Source organism: Xyrauchen texanus, chromosome 1, assembly GCF_025860055.1.
Source record: "Xyrauchen texanus isolate HMW12.3.18 chromosome 1, RBS_HiC_50CHRs, whole genome shotgun sequence".
Classification (NCBI taxonomy): Eukaryota; Metazoa; Chordata; class Actinopteri; order Cypriniformes; family Catostomidae; genus Xyrauchen; species Xyrauchen texanus.
The window spans coordinates 46200163-46224758 of record NC_068276.1 but is presented as its reverse complement, the minus strand read 5'-3'; the positions used below and the strand labels follow the sequence as shown (position 1 = coordinate 46224758).

At 41.7% G+C, this 24596-nt stretch overlaps 1 protein-coding gene across 1 annotated transcript; it reads right to left on the bottom strand.

The window, feature by feature from the left end:
• Window positions 1–12777: 12777 nt before the first annotated feature.
• On the bottom strand, window positions 12778–18594 carry apip (APAF1 interacting protein). Its single transcript, XM_052130765.1, has 7 exons — window positions 18397–18594; window positions 18067–18167; window positions 17940–17988; window positions 17709–17826; window positions 17498–17633; window positions 14024–14191; window positions 12778–13942 (listed from the first exon to the last, which is right to left on the bottom strand). Exons 1-7 carry the CDS (start codon window positions 18448–18450, stop codon window positions 13843–13845), a joined length of 726 nt encoding a protein of 241 aa, XP_051986725.1. The 5' UTR covers window positions 18451–18594; the 3' UTR covers window positions 12778–13842.
• Between the last annotated feature and the right edge of the window lie 6002 nt (window positions 18595–24596).

Sequence of the window (24596 nt, the reverse complement as noted above, 5' to 3'; positions counted from 1 at the left end):
AGATAGCAACTCGATGGCAAAGAGCTCCCAACACCGGACCCTGGGACAGGGACCAATGTTTCCTCCATATAATCAAGGCGCGGATGCACCGCCACGTGATCTTGATCATACGAAGTGGGTTCCCCTTTTTTTTTTTTTCTACAAGAGGATCTGGTGCGCCAGTTTACAGAGTGGACGCAAGCGCAGAACCCCTGTCGATTTAAATAAGAGACCACCGATGTGTTGTCTGTACGGACAAGCACATGATAGCCCCTTAGATCTGAGAGGAAATGTCTCAATGCATTGAAGACGGCCATCATCTCCAGGCAATTTATGTGCCAAGAGAGATGATGGTTCCTCCACAGACCCTGAGCTGAGCAGCCTTCCATTACCGCTCCCCAGCCGGTGAGAGAAGCGTCTGTCGAGATAGCAACTTGATGGCAAAGAGCTCCCAACACCGGACCCTGGGACAGGAACCAATATTTCCTCCATATAATCAAGGCGCGGATGCACAGCCGCATGATCTTGATCGTATGAAGCGGGTTCCCCCTCGGGGAGAACCCTCTGGTCCTGAGCCACCACTGCAAAGGTCTCATGTACAGCAGGCCAAAGGGGATCACATTGGACGCTGCTGCCGTGAGGCCTAACAGTCTCTCGAACTGTTTCACAGTGCGTGACTGGCCTAGCTTCAACTCTTTTGTGGCTGTGATGATAGCAGCTCCACGAACGGGCGATAGTGTGGCCCGCATCGTGACTGAATCCCATACCACACCAAGGAAAGTGGTTCTCTGTAATGGAGAAAGCACACTCTTCTTGGCATTGAGTCTCAACCCCAATTTCTTCATATGAGCGAGAACGACGATCTCGATGCCGACCCGCTGACTGCTCTGATTCCGCCAGAATCAGCCAGTCGTCGATGTAGTTCAGAATGCGTATGCCCTGCAGCCTGAGCGGGGCCAGAGCTGCATCTATGCACTTCGTGAACGTGCGGGGTGACAGAGCTAGACCGAATGGAAGCACCCGATATTGGTATTCTTTGCCCCCAAAAGAAAACCCCAGGAACTTCCTGTGTTGAGGGAGGATGGAGACATGGAAGTAAGCGTCCTTCAAATCTATCATGACAAACCAGTCCTCGGATCTGATTTGAGTCACTATCTGTTTGAGTGTGAGCATCTTGAATTTCAATTTCATGACTGCACGATTCAGCAAAAGGAGATCTAAAACTGGACGCTAACCCCCATCCTTTTTGGAACAATGAAGTATCGGCTGTAAAACCCCGATTCTCTGTCGGGGGAGTACACCTGTTCTATAGCTCCCTTTGCTAAGAGAGACTCTACTTCTTGCTCCATTACCAGAGCCTGCTCGGGATGTACTACCGTGAGTAACACCCCGTTGTAACGAGGCGGAGGAGAACCGAATTGGATTCTGTAACCTTCCTCTATTACCTGCAGGACCCAAGGAGATATATTCGTCAGATTCTTCCACTCTGTCAGAAAATCTACTAAGGGTACCAGTCTCTCGAGACTGGCCTCTGGTGTTAAAGGAACAGCCACTTCGGCGACCTGAAGCATATTGGCAGGAAACGACCGAACTGACTGTTTTTGAACCCCCCTCAGAGGGCTCACGTCCGACGCAACGTCGAGTCGACATTTCGTCGAGTCGACTTTCGCTGGATACCACTGCGCCCCGAAGCACCAAGGGTGGCGGGGTTGGCAGACCGGTCCCATGAGGACCCCGAAGTGGAGCGGGCACCGTATTCTGAGGTGTACACCGCTCCACCCCGGTTGGGGCTGTCCTCAATGGTCTGACGTGCATAGCGTCAGGACCTTTTCTGAGCCGAAGCCTTCTTAGCCGTAAGTACGGTCCTCAGATCCGGCTTAGACTTAGCCGACTTCGGCTGAGAGCGTTGGCTCGGTCCCCAAGATTTATTCGGGGGAGCACGAGACGTAACACTTATTTTCTGTTGCACACGGTGCGAGGAACTTGGCTGGGGATGCTCACGCCCAGCATCAACAGGGGGATGGACTCGGCAAGGAAAGAATTTGTTTTTTTGTTTTTTTTAAAAGCCTCAGATTGTTTTTTATTTTCTTGAAACCTTTCAACAACCGTATTCACAGAGTCACCGAAAAGACCAGAGGGAGACATAAGGGCATCTAAAAGAAAAGCCCGCTCTTTATCTTTAATCTCTGCAAGATTTAACCAAAGATGTCTCTCAGTAGCTACGAGGGCTGCCATAGACCGCCCAATACCGTATAAGCCTTACCCACTAAATTGGATGTGGTTTTTAGTGGTTATTCGGCAACACGGGATCCTTCAGGGACGATGCTGACCCAGGGGACAGATAGCTCACGAGCGTCTGTTCCGCAGGGGGCATCGACCCATAACCAAAATCTTTCAGCCCCTTTATATTTGAATATGTGTGAACATGGGGACTAAATGACGAATATGGTTTATTCCATGATCTACATAGCTCACTATGTAGATCAGGAAAAAAAATGGAAGGGCCCGTGGTTGAGATGAAACATTAGATGTGAGAAAACGCTCGTCTAATTTGCTTTTAGGATGAGTATCTCTTTTTTCTGCTGGCCAGTCAATATTTAATTTATTAACAGCACGAGTTATCACCTCAATAAGCTCCTCATATGCTGGGGAGAGGGATGGCGAATCCTCTCCCCTTATTGTGTTAGTGTTTGTGTCACTCTCATAAATGCTCAGTAACTCTACCTCCTCAGAGCTAGAGCACCGAAGCGTCGGGCTCTCTTCCCGGTGGAAGAAGCCGCAGCGCGGGCTTCCGACACCGGCAAGAGAGCAATGGATCCCTCGGGTAAAGGAGGAGATAAGGCAGACCCCACCTCCAACCCTGCCGAGAGATCCATTTGCGAACCCCAAGTGAGTTTTCTCCGCGCTGCCTCGGCAGCCGCGGGTCCAGAACCCTGAGGTTCGCGAGCCTGTCCATCATCCTCAAATGCGGACAGACGGGAGCGGAGCACGCGGAGCAGCAGACGCTCACAATGCTGACAGTCAGACCTCTCGAAGGCTGACATCGCATGCTCCACTCCCAAACAAACTACACAAAGCTCATGTGTATCTCCACCCGTGATATAACGAGGGCAAGGAGAAGCACAGGCTTTAAATAGTTGTTTCGCCATAATATCCAATATAAAGAGAGACAGACAACAATAAATAAGACAGACAGTTTTGACACAGAGCGCTTTGCTGAGGCACAAAAGCTAACGCGAGTAATGCACCGGATGTGCTTATATCCTTTCCTGGTCATGACGTCACCCGCCCGTGGCGTTCATTCATTCCATTGACTAGTTGACATACGTGCTTCAGGGGTAAACACGCAAAGGCGTTCCCAAAGCATCATCGACGCATGTTCTGTGTTGAACTGAAATGATCTGATGAAGAAAACGAGCTGAACCGCCCCCCACCCCCCCCCAACACACACACACATACACTTTTGATCATACAGTTGAGTACAAAGTGCTCATAAAGAGGTAAAAACATTAGGTGAAATTTAATGCATTTTCTGTGTTGTCTTATTTTTAAGAAATTGTTCAATTATGTGGCAACATTACTGAAAATCAAGAGACCGTGATTCAGAACAGAAATGTCACAGTTACAACATTTTACCGTATTCATTTCTGTGAATTTCTGTTTAAAACTCTCCAAATACACAGACTGACATTAGAGAAACAGCTTGTCAGATTATATGGAGGACGGTCACAGTAATCTGGGTCGGATTGGTCAGAATGGTTTTTAAGGTGGATGGTCAATTGAGTTTGTTGTTTATATCAGCTGCTTATCTGTGTCTTTGCAAACCATGAACATATGTACAATAATAAAACAAAAATGAAGTCTTAACTGTTTAGTTAAAACCACATCATTACCAGTTAATGAAGAAAATAAATGACTGTTTTGTTTTCTTGCATGACTAAACACAAGTCTATTTTTAGGGTCATAAAAATGTCACAAAGCAAAGAATCTTTATGACAAATAATCATATTCAATTCCCCCCTAAATTTTCATCACTGTAATGCAATGAGTGCAGATTTCGCCCCTGGCTGCTTCGACAGCGCTAAAAGAGTGTATATTCCTGCTAAACAGTATATTTTCTCAATTAGAGCACACACATTGACGTTGAATGTTTTTTTAAAGACACATCTTTATAAAGATGCCTTTCCGTCTTTGTGTGATTCCTGGATGCGATCGTTATCTCTCTGCTTCCGACTGCCACGGGCGCAGCCTCATATGTCTGGGCCGCGATCACACTGAGGCAGCGTTTGTGGATGGTTCATGTTCTCATTGCAAGAATATGACCATGGCAATGTTGTGGTCGCGGCTTTCCTCCTTCAAATGGGTGAAAGCCACTCCAGCCACCTCCTGCGCTATCACCAATGCTATCTCAGTGCTATGCCCAGTTCTAAAACCCAATTGAAATTGTTCAAATAAATGATTTTGAGATAAATGATTATGTTATTGTACTGCAATAGCACATGCTATTGCAGTACAATTACATAATCACTTATCTCAAAATCATTTATTTTCCAATAGAACCTTTGCCAAAAAAGGAAGATTGGATATGGGCCTATAATTTGACAACTCGGAGGCATCACATCTAGGCTCTTTTGGGAATGGTGTGATTGCTGCTCTTTTGAGTGTAGGGGAACCAGTCCAGAAATTAATGAAGAGTTCACTATTGAGGTGATATGAGGACAAATAGATAGAAGAAAGTCCTTGAGAACAGATGATGGAAGGGGATCAAGTATACACTGGGGCAGTGGTGGCTCAGTGGTTGAGGCTCAGGGTTACTGACCAGAAGGTCGGGGGTTCAAGCCCCAGCACCACCAAGATGCCACTGTTGGGCCCTTGAGCAAGGCACTTAACTCCAGGTTGCTCCGGGGGGATTGTCCCTGTAATAAGTGCACTGTAAGTCGCTTTGGATAAAAGCGTCTGCCAAATGCATAAATATAAATGTAAATGTAAATGTAAGTATACAGTTAGTTGAGTTCATGGACATAGTGGTTCTGACAATTAAATCAATATCGATCCATTGCAAAACTTGAAAAATCACGAGTCACTGGATTTGTTGGTACAGTCTGAGGCAGCTCAGATAGATGGACAAAAGCTATTGAGTTGTTTATATTCTCAATCTTACCAATGAAATAATTGATTTAACATTGTTCAACAGATGAAGTAAAAACATTGGTCTATTAACTATCTTAAATAATACATTTGCATTATCTACCCCATCACTAATGATTTTAGAGTAGTAATCCTTACATGCAGCATTGAGAGAGTAATGATAATCAGTTAAGTGTTGAACAAACATATACTTATTAACTGTTAGTCCAGACTTTTTATATAGCTATTCTAGTTGCCTACCTCTGGCCTTCAGTATATGTAACTCAGTTGGATATCACATGGTTTCCTAAAGGTGACAACACACTCTCTCAGAGGTGCAAACTCCTAACATAGTAGACAAAACAGAATTATAGTCCTCGACTAAATTGAAAATTGGAAGCACAGAAACAGAATTAGAGAAAGGTCATAGTCCACGTGCTTGATATTTCTAAATGTGATAACACATTCAATCGAAGACTTTGAAGTTGAAGTGTTGAGTTCAAAAGTAGTGAGCTTATGGTCACTTATACTCATTTCAGTGCTGTCCAGCGACTGAAGAGCAACACCAGCGGAGCAAAGAAAATCTAATGTGTGTCCTAACCTATGAGTAGGAAAGTTGACATGTTGGGTAAAATTCAAACCATCAATAATTTCCAAAAGATTTACAGCATTAACACAATTCAGATTGTCAACAGGACGGGCATGATGTAGCCGGGAGAGAAGTTTGGAGAAGGAGTACCTTATCATAGTGAGATCCACTTGTTTAATCCACTTCTTTGCTTAATTCCCTGATAGAAGGAAGATGAGTCAGAGACAAGCAGCATGATGACATCCAGCGTGGATTTAGGACCCCTCGCGCTCTGATCAAAATCAAAGTGAAAATGCAGAGAAAGCCTGATCCGACTCAGAAAGCAGCAGCAGCAGAACAGGTCAGAGAGACAGTAGCACATCTGATCCAAGTGATGTTCGAACTATGAGACGGCTTCAGACTTGAGTCTCGAGATGGGAATGGCGCCATGGCACAAATCGCGTAGGTATCACGCCGTTCTACAGCAAGTGTCCAAACGTGTTGTGGTCACCACAGACGCCTCCAAACTGGGCTGGGGTGCTGTGCGCAACGGGCACACAGCCACTGGTTCCTGATCAAGACCATGACTGGGTTGGCACATCAACTGCCTAGATTTACTGGCTATACTACTCCCACTGCGGAGGCTATTGCCTTTGATCCAAGGCAAGCATGTGTTGGTCCAGTCTGACAACACAGCGACAGTAGCACATATAAATCGCCAAGGCGGCATACGCTCTCGTCGTTAATGACCCTTACAATGCTATCTCAGTAGCATTGAACAGGTAGGATTGAACACTCAGAATGGGAATCCTCCCACTGCCCACTCTGGTATTCCCTGATGGGAGCCCCCCTCGGGACAAACGCGCTGGGACAAAGCTGACCCCAGGGGCTAAGAAAATACCCATTCCCCCCAGTGAGACTTCTTGCACAGAACCTGTGCAAAGTCAGGGAGGACTAGGAACAAGTCACCCTCATGGCCCCATATTGGCCCACCCAGACTTGGCTCTTGGACCTTACGCTCCTCGTGACAGCACCTCCCAGGCAGATTCCCCTGTGGAAGGACCTTCTTTTAGGGACGGGGCACCGTCTGGCATCCGTGCTCAGACCTCTGGAACCTGCACATCTGGACGGGACACGGAAGATCTAGGTGGCCTAACACAAGCAGTCGTGGAGGTGGGGGACAATCAAGAGGGTGGAGGACCTGCAAGCTTTCTCTGTCAGCGACTCTTGCTTGGAGTTTGGTCTGTCAGATTCTCGCGTGATCCTGAGACTCCGACCAGGCTATAAGCCCAAGGTTCCCATGACATCCTTCAGAGATCAGGTGGTGAACCTGCAAACGCTGCCCCAGGAGGAGGTTGCGCTTTGCGCACCTACTTGGATCACACACAGAGCTTTTGATGCTCTGAGCAGCTCTTTGTCTGCTTTGGTGGACAGCAGAAAGGGAACACCGTCTCTAAACAGAAGCTTTCGCACTGGATCGTGGATGTCATTTCATTGGGCTACCAGACCCAGGACATGCCAGCCCCCTTGCGAGTTCAAGCACACTCTACAAGGAGTGTGGCGTCCTCGTGGGCACTGGCCAATGGCATCTCTCTAGCAGACATCTGCAGAGCAGCGGGCTGGGCAACACCCAATACCTTTGCAAGATTTTACAATCTCTGGGTTGAGCCGGTTTCGTACCGTGTTCTTTCAGGTATGAACAGATAGACTTCAGTAATACGGAACAGCTGGCTGTATCGCTTCTGTACAGTGGCTTTTCCGCTCCCCCGAGATGAAAACATGCGCTTTTACCCCCAGTCGAGTTCACAAAGAAGTCGTGGACCCTGGATATCCTTCCTCCTAGCCCTGTGGCTCGCGAACACTATGGAGGAGTTCACAGCCAGCCCCACTATGGGGTCTAATATGCCCTGTACTGGGATAGGTGCTCCACAGGTGCCTATTACTCCGGTAACCACCTGTGATGTATTTTCCACGGCACGGTCTCCCTGTCGGCGGACCCGTGTCTCCCTTGGGCAGAGCCCTTCAGGGAAGGACCTCAGTCTTGAGCCCACATGACGTATTGCCACATGTTAACATCCCCTCTGGGCAGGGTGTGGTCTCCTTGGGGTCTTTTACCCTGAAATAATAGGAAAGGAAAAGTACACATTCCCCAGCACATTCAATATTGTTAACTGGCCCCGGACGAATCTAACACTCTCTGGAGAAAAAAACATAGAGAGAAAAGGCCACGGCTGGTGCGTGACAGAAAGGGAATGTCATGGTTACTGTCGTAACCTCCATTCTCTGATGGAGGAAATGAGACGTTGTGTCCCTCTTGCCACAACACTGTACTAGCTGCTAAAATGGCTGGAACTTGTCTCGGCTCCTCAGCATAAAACCTGAATGGAGTCGGCATTCCAGCTCCTTTTATACCCCTATGTCCAGGGAGTGGCATGCATATTCCACTCGCCAATTCTCATTGGCCTTTCCTCAAAGAATGGGAGGTGTTCGGGGCTCTCAAGAGTGCCACTAATGTCACTAAATCGACACAACATCTAGTTTATCATTATAATTGCAGTCATGAATAAACTAAAACTCCCTCCCTGAATGCAATTGTTGTAATTAAAAATAAATCAATATTTGGATACTTGAATGTAAAACCTTGCATATACATTCCTGTGCAAATTTTCCCTCCATTTACAATACTGAGTCCACCATTTCAAAAAGCCAAATCCAAAAATTCTGAAAAAGATTTACATTTATAAACCTTTTCTCACATTGTTATGCTGAAAATGTTTATGCAAATAGCATAAAAGAGTGCAAAAGGTAAGTTATTTCACTTCTGGACTGCTGCTGAATATGAATCATCAAAGTACCCAAATATTAAATGAACCAATAATTAAATGTACCAGATTATTTTGAATTGTGCACATTCTTCAACCTCTTACTCAATTTGTTATTCTGCTAATTAGAGTCAGCTTTATTGTCATTGTGCAGAATATAGAGCCAATGTGTTTGCGTCCAAACAGAAGTGCAAATAGTAATCTATGTATAAATCAGTTATAATCTATATATTATGCTGATGAACATGTAGTGTAGATGACAACAGTAGAAATGCACAGTAAATATATTCTATAGCATACAGTATATTACGGTATGGAATATACAAATATTGAAAAGTGAAAAATATAATTTGACATGAAAAAATTTGTATTCAATTATAAAAGAGTGCAAAATAGAAGCATTTTCCCTTGTAGACTCTTTAGAGACTGAGAGATCTCTGGCTTCACATGTCCAATAAATAAATGTTGAGATGTTTTTTTCTTTAGTTCAATGAAACAGAATGAGCACGTGCGTGACTCATTGTCTTTTTAATGATAAATTTGTTGATGCTGTTTTTAGCACTTTACATCACCCGACTGGAGACATCTCCATGTGCTCAAAGTGGCCTGCTTGGACTTGTGCTTGACTTTAGGTTCCCTCAATACGGCTGCCTTTAGGTCTCATCTGCCTCATCAAGTCTGCGCTTCAGACCTCTTTCCTTAACTTCTTCAGCTGCCTTTTGCTCAACTTTCAGTGGCATTTCTTCGAGCGTTTGCTCAGTTACCACTCTCTTTTCTGCTTGTAGCTGAACGTTGGCTCTCTGTTCATCTAATTCTTTCTGGTCTTTGGCTTTAAACATTTCCAGCTTAAGCTGGGCTTCTTCTCTTTTCAGCTGGGCTTTCACACTTTTCTCCTTAAAACTTTGCTCTGCTTTATGTCGCTTTTCTTCGACCTTTTGCAGTGCCTTTTATCTCTAACTTGATCTGGGCTTCAGACCTCTTCAACTCCTCTTTGGCCCTCTGTTTCTGTTCCTTTAGCTCATCTTCAGCTATTTTCACCTCCAACTTATGCAGGGTTTCGGCCATCTTCAACTCCTCTTTTTCCCTCCGTTTCTGTGCCTTTAGCTCATCTTCAGCTCTCTTCACCTCCAATTTATGCAGGGTTTCAATCATCTTCAACTCTTCTTTTTCCCTCTGTTTCTGTGCCTTTTGCTCAGCATCAGCTCTCTTCACCTCCAATTTATGCAGGGCTTCGGCCATCTTCAACTCATCTTTTTCCCTCTGTTTCTGTGCCTTTTGCTCAGCGTCAGCTCTCTTCACCTCCAATTTATGCTGGGCTTCGGCCATCTTCAAATCATCTCTGGCCCTCTGTCTCTCTTCCTTTTGCCGAGCTTCAGCCATCTTTAACTCTGCCCTTTGCTGAGCCTTGACTTTGCACTGTATTTGCAAATGTTTGAGGGTGTGAATTTGCTCCTGTAAAGCTTTGACCTGGTCATCTGAGGAGTCTTTCATCTCCTTTATCACATCTTTTAAGCCCAAGATTTTGTAATCCTTTCGACGTAGCATTTCTTGCAGCCGCTGAATAACCATTTTTGCTTTCATCAGAGCATCTTCAAGCTGGTTCTTCTCATCGAGCAGGCTGCTCACCTGATCCTCACAGTCATGCTGCTCCTAACATCAAAAATATGAATTATTAAATCCCTTTTTTAAATGGACAAATTAATAGATGTAAAACAGTTCGTTTAATTCACGTTTTAAAATATAGTTAAATATAATAATAAATAAATCATTTTAATTTGACATATGGGTCAATGACGTGATGCTCATTATTATTCAGTGTCTAATAAATTATTCATAAATACATTACAAATGCAATATACCTCTTCTATGATGAACATGTTTTCAATTACTGAGTTCAAAGTCATTTTGATATTTTTTTATGGGGCCTAAAGTCAAAAATGTCATGTGGTGTAACCGTCCAGAGGCAGTAAAAAAAATCTCATTAAAAGATTATATTTTGGCATGAGTTGTGCTAAATAATCTTTTATTATTATCTCTTTGAAACTATTTGATTTTAAAATTTGACTAATATTTACAAAAACGTTTGTCCACCAAATCAAAGTCATGTGGTGCAACCAAAAAATAGGTAGAAATGTTATTGTCATGTGACAAAAATCATAAAATCATAAAACAGAGAGGATCTCTTTAGACCCACAAGACTGTGTGTGAAGATTAAAAAATACATAATTATTTTGTCAAATCATTAAATATCAATATTGACATTTTCATGAAAAAGCCCATGTGGTTCAGGTCATTTGGTGCAACCACGAGAAAACTTCTAGGTATTCGTGACTTAAAATCTCATGATATCTGTAATAAAATATTTTTTACCTTGAATCGTACGTTTGAAAACTGCTGTTGAAACAAATACATTTGTGTACACTCATGAACACGTCTTCAAGTTGCAAGGAAACATTTAATAACTTTTAATTGATGGTTGCACCATATGACATTTTTAAAATCATTAAATATTATTATTTGTTTATTTTTCTGTAAAAAAAAAAAAAAATGCTATGTTTTTCAAACAATTTTTAAAACATCATGAACTCAAAGATTATACATCTACATTGACACGTGTTATATCACCTGTTCACCGTCACGCCGCACTTCAGAGTGGATCATCATCATCCGCCTCATCATCATCATCTTCGTGTTTGATATGTGCAGTAATAGATAATCATCTGTGCAAAAGCGCTGAACTTTTGCACAGTTATTGCTTACGTTATTTATAACCCTCAGCCGCCGACGTCACAAACAACACTATGACGCTATGTCATCGCGGTGAGTGCGAGAGTTCTGTTGCCATGGTTACTCATTCAACGATATGATGAAAACGGGGAGACACTTTTCACAGCGAAAAACATGAGAAGCTGTTGTATAGTTTTTAACAGAAGCCAAAAGTGCTGCTTTAGAACTAGTAATGACGGATTGTGCAGTTTCTATGAAGTAACAATTAAGTGTTTTCAGAGGCGGTGCAAGTTATTACATTTTGATGAAATAATTATTTGGAATAACAAACACTGATTCATATTTTCCATATGGCAAAACAACCAATAAAAGTGCAGTCACAGCGAAATTTCGCATGCGAAGATGACTTGAGTGTACGTTGAGTCCGCGTGAAACCAGCAAAAATATAATTGTCAAGCAGCCTTTTATAATGCTGCACTTTATACTCACTGACACTTAGGTTAAAAAGAGTTAAGTAAAAAAAAAAAAGAAGCTCCGCACACAAAGAGGCCACCGTCAAATCAAGCAACTTCGGCGAATTCGCCTGTCAAAGTTCATCAAACTTGAACTCCATGCGAAATCAGATTCAGGAAACAGAACCTCCCGAGACGGTCTTCAGGTACACGTCGTCCACTGACAGACGTAAAGTATCTGTATTGCAAACAGAAGTTACTTAACACTTCTTAATGCTCCCAACAAGCAGTTTGAGATGCCCCTACAGTCGCTCGAACTATGTAGCCAGAAATATGCCAAAACAATTTGAATTTGAATTGTGTAAATCTGAATTACAGACATTTGAATTTGAATTATAAGTGTGATTTTGCCAAATTTAATATTACGTTGTATTTTAAATGGGTTTGAATTTGAATTTTTTAAACTCCAATGTTTAAATAAATTTGGCAAAATCACAATTATAATTCAAATTCAAAAGTCTATAATTCAGATTTAGACAATTCAAATTGTTTTGGCATATTTCTGGCTCCATAACAAACAAGCTTCTGTTTTTCTTGCAATTCATAACTTTGTGAATATTTCTGTCATGTTTTTTCTCATCCCATTGAATCTGGTAATAAAGAGTAATGTTTTAAACTTTGTATGACTTTTATCTTCTCTCAGAAAATATTATAGACTACAAGAGCTATATGGAAACCCCATTGAGTTGATTTTAAATAAACTGTAATTTATTTTTCCTTCATGATGCATCCCCTCATTATATTCTTTCTTTCTTAGGTTCTTGTTGGGAGCAGACCCAAATCAAGCATTAATTATTTATTAACTAAATTTATACTTGAAAATTAGTGTAAATTTACACTACATTTACAATTTAAAATAGTGCCTTAACTTCCTGCATGAAAATAATTAATCATGAAAATTCATGAAAAGTAATTTATTGCCATACATGGACAAATACATTTAAACGGAGGTTTTCACAATTCCTGACATTTAATCATAGAAAATGTTTCCAGTCTTAGGTCAGTTAGGATCACTACTTTATTTTATGAATGTGAAATGTCAGAATAATAGTACAGAGAATTATTTATTTCAGCTTCTATTTTTATTATTTTTTTTTTTCATCACATTCTCAGAGGGTCAGAAGTTTACATACACTTTGTTAGTATTTGGTAGCATTGCCTTTAAATTGTTTAACTTGGGTCAAACGTTTTGGGTAGCCTTCCACAAACTTCTCACAAAAAGATGCTGGAATTTTGGCCCAGTACTCCGACTAATTTTAAACACTTGGGATAAAATGTAGTCTCAAAAGTTCCTGCAATAAATACATGAAACTATTTCATCATGACAATTCATATGATTTTAAAAAGTAATTTATTGCGATACTGACATGTAATGATCACGATACAAACTACTGCAGCACACTGACAGTGAGCTGTAAAGAAAAAAAATATGAAAAATAGACCAGTCATTCGTGAATGATTGCTGAGTCTGGAGGTCAAGTGTCAAATAAACAAAGACTCAGATTTGAACTCCGAAGACTTATTCGGGAGGTGAACTAATCAATTCTGCTTCCTGTAGGGCCTACGTCACATGATGAACGAAATGACTTGAAAAAGATTTGTTAATTTTGTTGAAAGAGACTCAAAGGTCCAAGTCTGTCAAATGATCCGATCTTCCAATCACTACTAGTTAAAAAACATTGCAACGTATATTATGACACAATTAGCTGCCAATTTAGGCAAATTGTGCTACTAATAAAGAATCTAAAGTTACAAATAAGCCACTAAAATATAACTGCAATGCTAGCTTCACTGATGTTCAGCTTGTTAAATTAAAATATTTAAACAATAGAATTACATTCATCAGCTTCATAATGTTCTGGACTGGCATTTTACATGGCTGCATTCTTAACGTTTTGTTCTGTTTGCAGGTAATTCACATGTAACTTTGATTGTAAAAATACAAAATATTGTTATGAAGGTCATTAAAAACAGTTTCATCAGTTTGCAAATGTTTAATTTTAAATTACAAAAACTGATTTTAAATTTTTAAAAACAATGTGAAAGGACCATTTAATATTTAATAAACATGAATATTACAGTTGTTGATTGTAGATATTCAGTTATGTCAAACAATGCCTTTAGCTTCAGTGGGAACAGCTGAGGGATCCAGGCCACATTGTTTCATCTGAACAGCGATGTCAAATAAATAATCATAACACTCACACCTGAAAAATAATACAGATTAAAAACAATGTATACGTAAACAAAACACAGCCACAATGTGTGCATTTCACTTCTTAACTCACATGGTTTTTGCTTTTTCCCAGGTCTCTCCCCAAACGTACACCCCATGTCTGCGGACAAGTACAGCGCAGGAGTCAGGGTACATTTCCATGGCTCGGGCCATGCGCTCTTTCAGGTCTCTCTCCTCTGGGGTGTTCTCAATAATTGGAACAACTAGTGTGTCATCATACCTGGATCATAACACATACAGACAGTAAATATAAAAGCATCATTATAACAATTGAACGTTATGACAATAAATTCTGTTTAGATGAGCTACAGTTGAAGTCAGAAGTTTACTTACACTTTATATTTTTAGAATGTGAAATGTCAGAATAGTAGAAAAGAGAATTATTTCAGCTTTTACTTCTTTCAGCATATTCTCAGTAGGTCAGAAGTTTACATACACTTTGTTAGTTTTTGGTAGCATTGCCTTTAAATTGCTTAACATGGGTCAAATGTTTTGGGTAGCCTTCCACACACTTCTCACAATACATTGCTGGAATTTTGGCCCATTCCTCCAGACAGAACTGGTGTAACCGAGTCAGGTTTGTAGGCCTCATTGCTCGCACATATTTTTTCAGTGCGGCCCACAAATTTTCTATTGGACTGAGGTCAGGTCTTTGTGATGGCCACTCAAATACCTTGCCTTTGTTGCACTTAAGCTATTTTGCCACAACTCTGGATGTATGCTTGGGTTCATTGTCCATTTGGAAGACCCATTTGCAACTGAGCTTTAACTTCCTGGCTGATGACTTGAGTCAATAGATCCACATAACTTTCCTTCCTCATGATGCCATCTATTTTGTGAAGTGCACCAGTCTCTCCTGCAGCAAAGCACCCCCACAACATGATGCTGCTACTCCCATGCTTGACGTTAACCCTAAGCCTCACCATTCCCCCAAACATAACGATGGTCATTCTGGCCAAACAGTTACATTTTTGTTTCATTATTTTGTCTCATTTTTAGTTTTGGAGCAGTGACTTCTTCCTTGCTGAGCAGCCTTTCAGGTTATGTCAATATAGGACTTGATTTACTGTGGATATAGAAACTTGTCTACCCGTTTCCTCCAGCATCTTCACAAGGTCCTTTGCTGTTGTTCTGGGATTGATTTGCACTTTTCGCACAAAAACGCCGTTCATCTCCTTCCTGAGCTGTATGATGGCTACGTGGTCCCATGTTGTTTATACTTGCGTACTATTGTTCGTACAGATGAACGTGGTACCTTCATGCATTTGGAAATTGCTCCCAATGATGAACCAGACTTGTGGAGGTCCAGAATTTTCTTTCTGAGGTTTTAGCTGATTTCTATTGATTTTCCCATGATGTCAAAGAAAGAGGCACAGAGTTTGAAGATAGACCTTAAAGTACATCCACAAGTACACCTCCAATTCATTACACCTCCTATTAGAAGCTAACTGGCTAAAGGCTTGACATCATTTTCAGGAATTATCTAAGCTGCTTAAAGGCACAGTTAACTTAGTGTATGTACATTTCTGACCCACTGGAATTGTGATATGGTCAATTAAAAGTGAAACAATCTGTCTGTAAACAATTGTTGGAAAAATTACTTGTGTCATGCACAAACTAGATGTCCTAAACTTCTGACTTGAACTGTTCATTCAAAGCCATTGTAAAATGAATATAAAAATGTATATTAATATATTAAAAGCACTGTTAACAGTCTACCGTTAATTAACCATATAATATGTTTGCCATGCACAGCCTCTTGTGGCTTATTGCTTTATTCTAGGTGCTGACACACAAATTTATTTGAGCAGGGGTTTTCAAACTGGGGTCCAGGGTGTGTTACAGGGTCTGCAAAAAAATTTTTAGAGAAAAAAAAATGCTAAATGTTTTTAATTTGACATTATTACAGTTTCATTCTGTTTTCTAAAGACTGGTCGAAAGTCATGAGTTTATTTTCAACAGTTATACTGTACATACAGTATATACAAATGTACATATAGTTTGGTGAAAAAATATTTCTAATTTAAGTGTTCATCTCTCCTTGCAACATACATAATTTCGAGAATAGTTTGTGACTCGACAAGGTCACTTTTAACTTGCTCACTAAGAGTTGTAGAGGAATATTTTTGTAAAGCTGCAAAGGAACAATATTTATGCAGTAGTGAAAAGCAGGATAAAAATACATCTTAAATTAACTGAAAATGTTTCTCAGGGTTATACATCTAATATTACTTTAATATTGTGTATAAATAAGATACACAGTCAACCTAATACCAGGGATCCAACTCTTTTCAAGCCATAATTTTTAAGGACATTTCCAGGACATTTTATATGCCTAAAAAGTGTCATATTTAAGCAAAAGCACATGCATCCTTTTAAATCGATCTTTTATTTTGATGTTTGTGTTCTTTTTTACAAAAGTTTAAGCAGAAATGGCCCAGCGTGATTATTAATCCCTGAAAAGCTGTGAGTTAATTAAATAAATACACAGTCTTTATGTTCTGCACACTTCAGAGTGTTCTGTTCTCAGTCATCTCTCACACACACGCACGCACATTCAAACATTAATTTTCATCACAAATGTGTTATATTCCATGACATTCTGCGTTTTATAGCTAATGTCATTTTTATGACTAGATTCCGTGATTCTGTCCATGTGTTCTGCAATACTACATGTGGTAACCACAGTATAAGCAGACACTGATCATTGAAAATGAATCGTTGTCTAAAGTTATTAACTCAATCTTTTTGTGGGTAACACCAAAGCAATGTTGGAACAAAAAACAAAATCTTATTTTGTACTATATCATTGCTTAAACTATTTGTTGAAGCAATTCAGAGATGACAGCAGATGAGCAGAGAAAGTATGTGATAGGGATTTGTTCATGATAGTTAACCGTTGATGTTGTTTCACAATGTGCCGCCAGCGACAGTGACAAAACTATACAAATATGTATTTGACTCCTATTCGGAGTCCCGATCGTTACCATGTTTTGTATATGTAACAAAAACCTTCTTAGCGACACAGTCAAACAAACGTATTATACTTACAATTATTTTCCTGGACATAGCCATTTTTTTTTTCCCCTCCATGACTGGAAATCTTAATTGCAAAATTCCAGATTTTTCAGGACATGTGGGAACCCTGACTACGGAGTAAATATTTTTCAGATAACATTTTAATTATTTCTTAAATGGCCAATTATTTAATTTTGCAAACAACATGTAGTCTTTACAACATCATGCTCACTATTTTTCTTGCACCATACAAATAGGATTTCTAACATGAAAATACATAGCTGCCTTTATAAAGTATTTTAAGTAGGGGGTCCATACAAAAGGGGATCATCATACTTGGGTGTCCTTGGCACCAAAAGTTTGAAAAACCCTTTCTTTGACCATGACAGCTGTTCTTTTTTTGTTTGGATGTAATACTTAATTTGACAAGAACACACTAGGCATTAGTAATGTGAAATGGCATAAGTGGGAAAACAGACAAGTGAAGCATCTCAGAAGGAAGTCCAACCTGTAATTTGTGCCCGAGTTTCCTTTTCGAATCCCCTTGATCATCTCTTGATGCGTGATCTGGAATTCCTTCCCAGGAAACAGGAGAGTTGCCATGACAGCAGCCTTTGAGTGTGTATGGATAACTGCCTGAGCTCCTGTGAAAAATGTAAACTTAGAACAAATACATTAATAAAACAGGAACAAAACTTTGTGTGCGGACAGATGCGTACCTCTCATAGTGTAGGCGTTCATGAAGAGGGGCATGCATTGGCTTTTCTTCAACTTCTTCTGTGGAGGTGGACAGCTGATGTCCCTCTCATCTATGTCACACACAAACAAGTCCTCTGGCTATGGACAAGGGTGGAATGATACTTCTTTGGTGTTATTTCATAAAGAGATTACCATGTTCTCAGCTACACAACGTGGATTGTGGTCCATTTTAAAATTACAAAATGTCTTACTTGTATTCTCTCCTTCTGAACGCCTGAGGGAGCTATATAAATGTGGTCTCTGTAAGAGGAAATTACATAGTAAGTAGGAGTTAAAATAAACTGAACATTGCATAACTCGATTTCATTATTGACTAACCCATGCCGCAGGGTTACTCCTCCCCCTGTACCTGTCACCCAACCCAGCTCATAGAAGAGCCTGCAGAGCTCTGGGATCAGCACGCGGGGATGTTCCTGATCCTATAAATAATAATAATAATAATAATATATTATTTGTTACTGTACTAACAACCACATAACATTGAATACATTATTATAATATGTGCAATGTTGTTGTCTCGATAAGGAAGATCATTGTAGGCTTATCAGACACATACAGTGAGTATTATATTACATAGATTATTTTAGGCACTTGGTTGCATTATAAAACTGACAGGACAAGAATATTATATTTTGTTGTGAGTTTTACCCCTATTTGTTTTGCGTTGCACTCCCCGTTACCAGAGCTCACGACCGACGACATATCTAAAGCATTTAAACACGACTAGTGATGTAATATATATATATTTGCTATATATTTATATTATTATGATCAAATGTAAAGTTGAAAGGGTTTCAGCAGCGACCCAGTACGCATACGCAGGAGCGGAAGGCGGAAGTGAAGAATGCAATTCTTTATGTCATAATAAGAGTCCTCCTTAAAGACGGGTCATGGGTGCAAAAATAAATAAATAAGAGAGAGAGAGAGAGAGAGAGAGAGAGAGAGAGAGAGAGAGAGAGAGAGAGAGAGAGAGAGAATAAGAAAAAAGAAAGAAAAAAACATTTGACATATTGAACAGTATGAAACGGTAGCAGATAGATTATAATATTCTAATATTCTATAGCCTAATATTCCAGTATATCAGTGTGTAAGAATGACATGTGGACTGCATATAGTTTTGTTAAAATTTTATATTGCATTTTGCAATTTAATGGATCTGCTGCATTTTATTTGGTGCCAGGTTGGATTACTTTAGAGTAGCATGCTAATATGTGTCACTACTATGAATTAAAAACAATATTACAATATAATAGAGTTTGTGTCTTTCTATTGGGTGTTATATATATCATAAGATTGTGAATGACTTAAAAATAGATTTTAAAATTAAATAATAAATAAATAATTAAAAAATAAATGTTGTTGCTTGGATGCTAAAATTGATGGATCACATATTCTGGGTACCTGGGAGCTGTATCTGCAGTGTAACGTGAGAACATCATTATCATTGGCTTGATTTAAATAGCTAATTATATAATGAATGCATACCAAAAAATAATACATTTAAGAGAAGAGTATGTATTTTTAATTTATCCCCATGATAATTCAATGTCTTTGAAATTATTATGGAAGACATGTAGCCTACAGGCAGACATGTGAGTTAAAAGTTTGCCATGTGGACATAAACTGGAGAGTAATCGAAGGGAATTTCAGTGGAGGTATCTATGAAATTTGTCAAAAGAAATTAAGTGTCTGTTCCCTTTACAAAAAGCTTCACTATGATGCTATCAATGAACACGTCAATGAACATTGACTGGAATTTATAGCCTCGGCTGGTGAGATCATTAGATGCACCTGTGGCCAGGCTATAAATAGACCGTTTTCTTCAGAGCAAAACTTACAAGCCTGTCAGAAACTTTCTTTCCTCTGCTAGGATTTAGAATTTGTTAGGCAGTGCACAGTGAACCTTTTCTCCTTTCCCTTATATATATATATATATATATATATATATATATATATATATATATAAAATAGAAAAGAAAAAGGTGGAAAAATGTCGGAGAAGCAAAGCAAACAATGCGTGTTTCCCTGTCAGCGTTCTATGACTGTCAGGGACATGCATCAATTTTGTTTTGTTTGTTTGGGGGAAGAGCATGCTGCTCTCGCGTTGGGGCAGGGCAAGTGCGCGCATTGCGACCTACTTTCGGGTGAAATGCTTCGTGCTCGCCTCGCTTACTTCCGGGAGTCAGCGCCCACTCTTTCATTGTGGGGCTCTCGCATATATTTTGCTGAGGAGCAAGAGACGGGTCTGTCCCTATCGCTCGCTCTCTCCCCAGATCCAGATGATCCTTTTCGTAATCTGAAGCGCGCCTCGGCGCCTCTTCATTTCACAAGGGGGGCGCTGAACCTCTGTACATTTCACGTGTAATAATAAAGCGGCTGAGAAATTACTAGAGGTTGTTACTCAGGCTGTGGCCAGACTACAGCTAGACTGGCCACAGATTTCTGTCTGGTGGCCCAAAAATTAAAAAAAATAAATAAATAATATAATAAAAAAAAGAAAAAAAAAAAGAAAAATGGAAAGCTATATTAGTCCCTTCCTTTCTTTGATGACCTCCATAACGAGCTTTCTCACTCATGGAGGAACCCATATACTTCCTGTGTTCACGTACCCTCGGCGTCTTTATACTCGACTAATGTCGGTACTGAGACACGGGGGTATTCAATGATGCTGCCAGTTGAAGAGATGCCTGCGGGCTATCTCTCACTGGGTTCGGCAGCATCACTCAAGAAACCCGCACTCCACACTAAGCCATGCAGGACTACCTCCATGCTAGAGGGGAGGGCTTATCAAGCGGCAGGTCAGGTTGGTGCTGCGCTGCACACCATGGCTGTGTTACAGGTGTACCAGGCTGACCTACTGAAAGACCTGAGTGCGGGTGCAACGCTCGACGAAGAAGCCTTTTCTGAACTTCGTCTGGCCACATATTTATCTCTCTGTGCGACCAAGCAGACAGCCCATGACATTGGTCGGTCTATGTCCACTTTAGTCAGCACGGAGAGGCATTTATGGCATAACCTTTCGGGCATCAAGGATAAGGACAGAGTTTTCCCACTCGATGCCCCGGTTTCGCCTTCCGGTCTCTTCGGAGATGCCATGAATACGGTTATCTCCAGATTCCAGGAGGCGAAAAGCCACGAGGAAGCCTTCAGGCAGTTTTTTCCTTGCCGCACTCAGGGGGGCAGGGCCGTCGGCCACCCAGTCCCGCACTGACTCTGCTAGGCAGAGCGTGGCGAGTCGTGCTCCCCCTCGTAAAGACTGGGGGACCTCAGGTCTGTGATTTCTAAAAGAAAGAAACCCTGACAGTCTTGTACCCAACCTTGTGAGGGTAGTTCCCTTGGGGACGGGGCGCATGTATCATCCACTTCGGCCCTCCCGATACCCTCACGAAATCACTTCACTCCCTTTGGTGTTTAGGGTGATAGAGGCTTCCAACAAAGAGTTGGGTGTACCGTTTCTTCATCCCTTAATCCAGGACATGGAACACTCAACACCCCCTCAACAGGAAGTGTTTAAATTAGTACCCATCTCAGAGAACCTGGCAGCGTGGAAACTTCTGCCAGGTATTTCTATGTGGGTTCTAAAGACAGTAGAAAGAGGCTACAGAATTCAATTCGCTCGCCGCCCTCCGCGTTTCAACGGCATGGTTCCCACTACTGTAAGACCGGAGCAGGCATGTCTACTGTGGAAAGAACTGCAAAATCTCTTGGTAAAAGGGGCCATAGAACATGTTCCCCTTCCAGAGAAAGAGTCAGGCTATTACAGCAGATACTTCCTGGTTCCCAAGAAGGGTGGGGGTTGCGTCCGATTCTAGATCTTCGAGGCTTGGTCAGGGTGTTCAAGTTCAAGATGCTAACTATCAAGTCGGTCGTGTCTCAGATCCAACATCACGATTGGCTGGACACGATCGATCTCATGGACGCATATTTCCATATTGGAATTCTGCCACAGCACAGGAAGTTCCTGAGGTTCGCTTTCGGGGATGAAGCCTTCAATATCGGGTTCTTCCATTTGGCCTAGCCCTATCACCCCGCACATTCATGAAATGCATGGATTCAGCACTGGCTCATTTGCGACTCCAGGGCATCCGCATTCTGAATTATCTAGATGACTGGCTGATACTAGTACAGTCTCAAGAACTGGCAGTTCAGCACAGAGATATCGTCTTGGCTCATCTAGGTTCTCTGGGTCTGATACTCAACATCAAAAAGAGCTTTCTTTCTCCGACCCAGGAAATGACCTATCTAGGGATTATATGGAACTCGATCATGATGTGGGCACTGTTGTCTCCCGCTCGTGTCAGGTCCATCCAGAACTCCCTGAGCAATCTCAGGCTAGGTCAAGGTTGCACTGTTCGTCAGTATCAACGAATACTAGGTCTCATGGCGTCTGCGTCCACGGTGATTCCTTTGGGCCTTCTCCATATGAGACCGTTTCAGCTGTGGCTAAAATCCAGGGGATTTCATCCAAATAAGGGTTATGCGCCGAGCGCTTCATTCCCTTTCTATGTGGTTCAGATCCCGGTTTCTTACCTTGGGTCCAACTCTTGGTGTGTCATGTTGTCGCAGGATGCTAACGACAGACGCCTCTCTGACGGGTTGGGGTGCAGTCTTAAGTGGTCATCCAGCCCAAAGGGAATGGGAGGTTCATCAGCTCGATTGGCACATCAACTGCCTCGAGCTGATGGTGGTATTTCTGGTCGTGAAATATTTCCTCCGACATCTGAGAGGCTGCCATGTCCTTGTGCAGGTGGACAACACAGCAGCAGTCTCCTACATAAACCATCAAGGAGATCTACGTTCTCGCCACCTGAATTTGCTGGCATATGCCCCGCTACTCTCAGGGTTTATTTGGCCGCCATTTCGGCTTGCCATGTCTTGATGGACGGGGTGCCTTTGGGGAGGCATCCTCTACTCGCTCGCTTCATTCGTGGAGCCAGGCGACTGAGTTCTCCTGTTAGGACCAGAACCTTCATGGGACTTAGCAATTGTCCTAGAGGGTCTGGTTGAGACCCCCTTTTGAACCTCTAGTGTCAGCGTCTGACAGACTTCTGACTCTCAAGAAATGGCGATTACCTCTTTTAAGAGGATTGGGGATCTACAGGCTCTGTCTGTTTTGCCGGCCTGTTTAGAATTTGCCCCAGGTATGGCCAAAGCTATTCTGCATCCTCATCCTGACTACCTTCCTAAGGTGCCTTTTTCGACACTACGTCCTGTCACTCTGGAAGCCTTCTGCTCCCCGCCATTTTTAACGCCGGAGCAGGAAAGACTTCTCGGACTCTGCCCAGTCCGTGCCCTTCAGAATCCACCGCACTAGCCAGTGGCGTAAGTCAGGGCAATTATTTGTCTGCTATGGGTGCCGCAACAGGGGGGCGGCCGCTACCAAGCAGACTATGTCACACTGGGTGAGGGATGCTATTGCCCTGGCCTATGAGGCGCGCGGTCAAGGTTCGCCAGTAGGTGTCAGGGCTCACTCCACCAGAGGGGTCACCTCCTCTAAAGCCTTGGCTAGAGGGGTCCCTCTGCAGCAGGTTTGTGATACGGCAGGCTGGTCCTCTCCGCACACATTCATCAGATTTTATAGTTTGGATGTTCATGCTACTCCGGACTCTTACGTCCTTGAGTCGACATCTCAAGCTCATGCCTGAACAAGTTTGTGATGCGGCAGGCTGGTCCTCTTCGCACACATTCGTCAAATTTTATGGTTTAGATGTTTATGCTACTCCGGGCTCTTACGTCCTTGAGTCGACATCTCAAGCTCATGTCTGAGACCTCTTGAGTTCTTGTGATCACACTTCACAACCGTAGGGGTCCGGACAGCCCCAGTGCGGCGGCGTGGGTATTGCGTTCCCAAAAGCACTTAGCAAAGCGCAGCATCATAGTGAAGCTTTTTGTAAAGGGAACATCTCGGGTTACATGTGTAACCCTTGTTCCCTGAAAAAAGCAGAACGAGATGCTGCGCTTCTTTGCCGCACTGAGACGTCCCAGGACTGCTCTTCAGAAAAAGATATCTGACGACACGCTGGTGACGCGTCTATTTATAGCCTGGCCACAGGTGCATCTAATGATCTCACCAGCCAAGGCTATAAATTCCGGTCAATGTTCATTGACGTGTTACACACATATTCACAGCTGGTCACAATGCAGGATTGTTCCCAAAAACGCTTAGAAAAGCGCAGCATCTCGTTCCGCTTTTTTCAGGGAGCAAGGGTTACACATGTAACCCGAGACGTTTTTATGCCCCCAGCTTTACCTCTGATTTGTTAAGTTCATGTTTTTGTGCATACTTGCGTGTGTTCATTTTCAGGCCTACTTGGCTGTTGACTTGTAGAACTTTTATTAATGAACTGATAATGAACTGACAACTTTTTATTAATTTCTCTTATGGTCATAACTCTGCTCCAAAAAACAAATATACTGTATATCAATAAACAATCAATAGATACGTACTGACTTTCATTTAAATAACCCCAAGACTGCTTCATATTAGTTTCAACCACATTATTATCAGGTAATCCATTAGTATTTATTTATTTATATTTCATTATCTAATTAGATTTTTAAGGAATCGTCTCATGAATTTAAATTTCCTTGTTTTGTTTCTACATGATCAGACATGAAAACCAAAGCACTCAATTTTCTGATTTGTAATAACCTCCCACCTCTTCAGCCACCAGTGCTTTCCCTGTGAAGCAGGAAGTGAGCATGTATGAACACACATGAGGGGGAGGAAACTTACCCTGAGTCAGCCACTCCACTTAAAATACGTTGACTCATTATCCCTGAGGCCATTCTTCTCAACACAAATTAGCTTCTCCCACTGCTTAGCTTTTTAATGTTATGTTGAATAT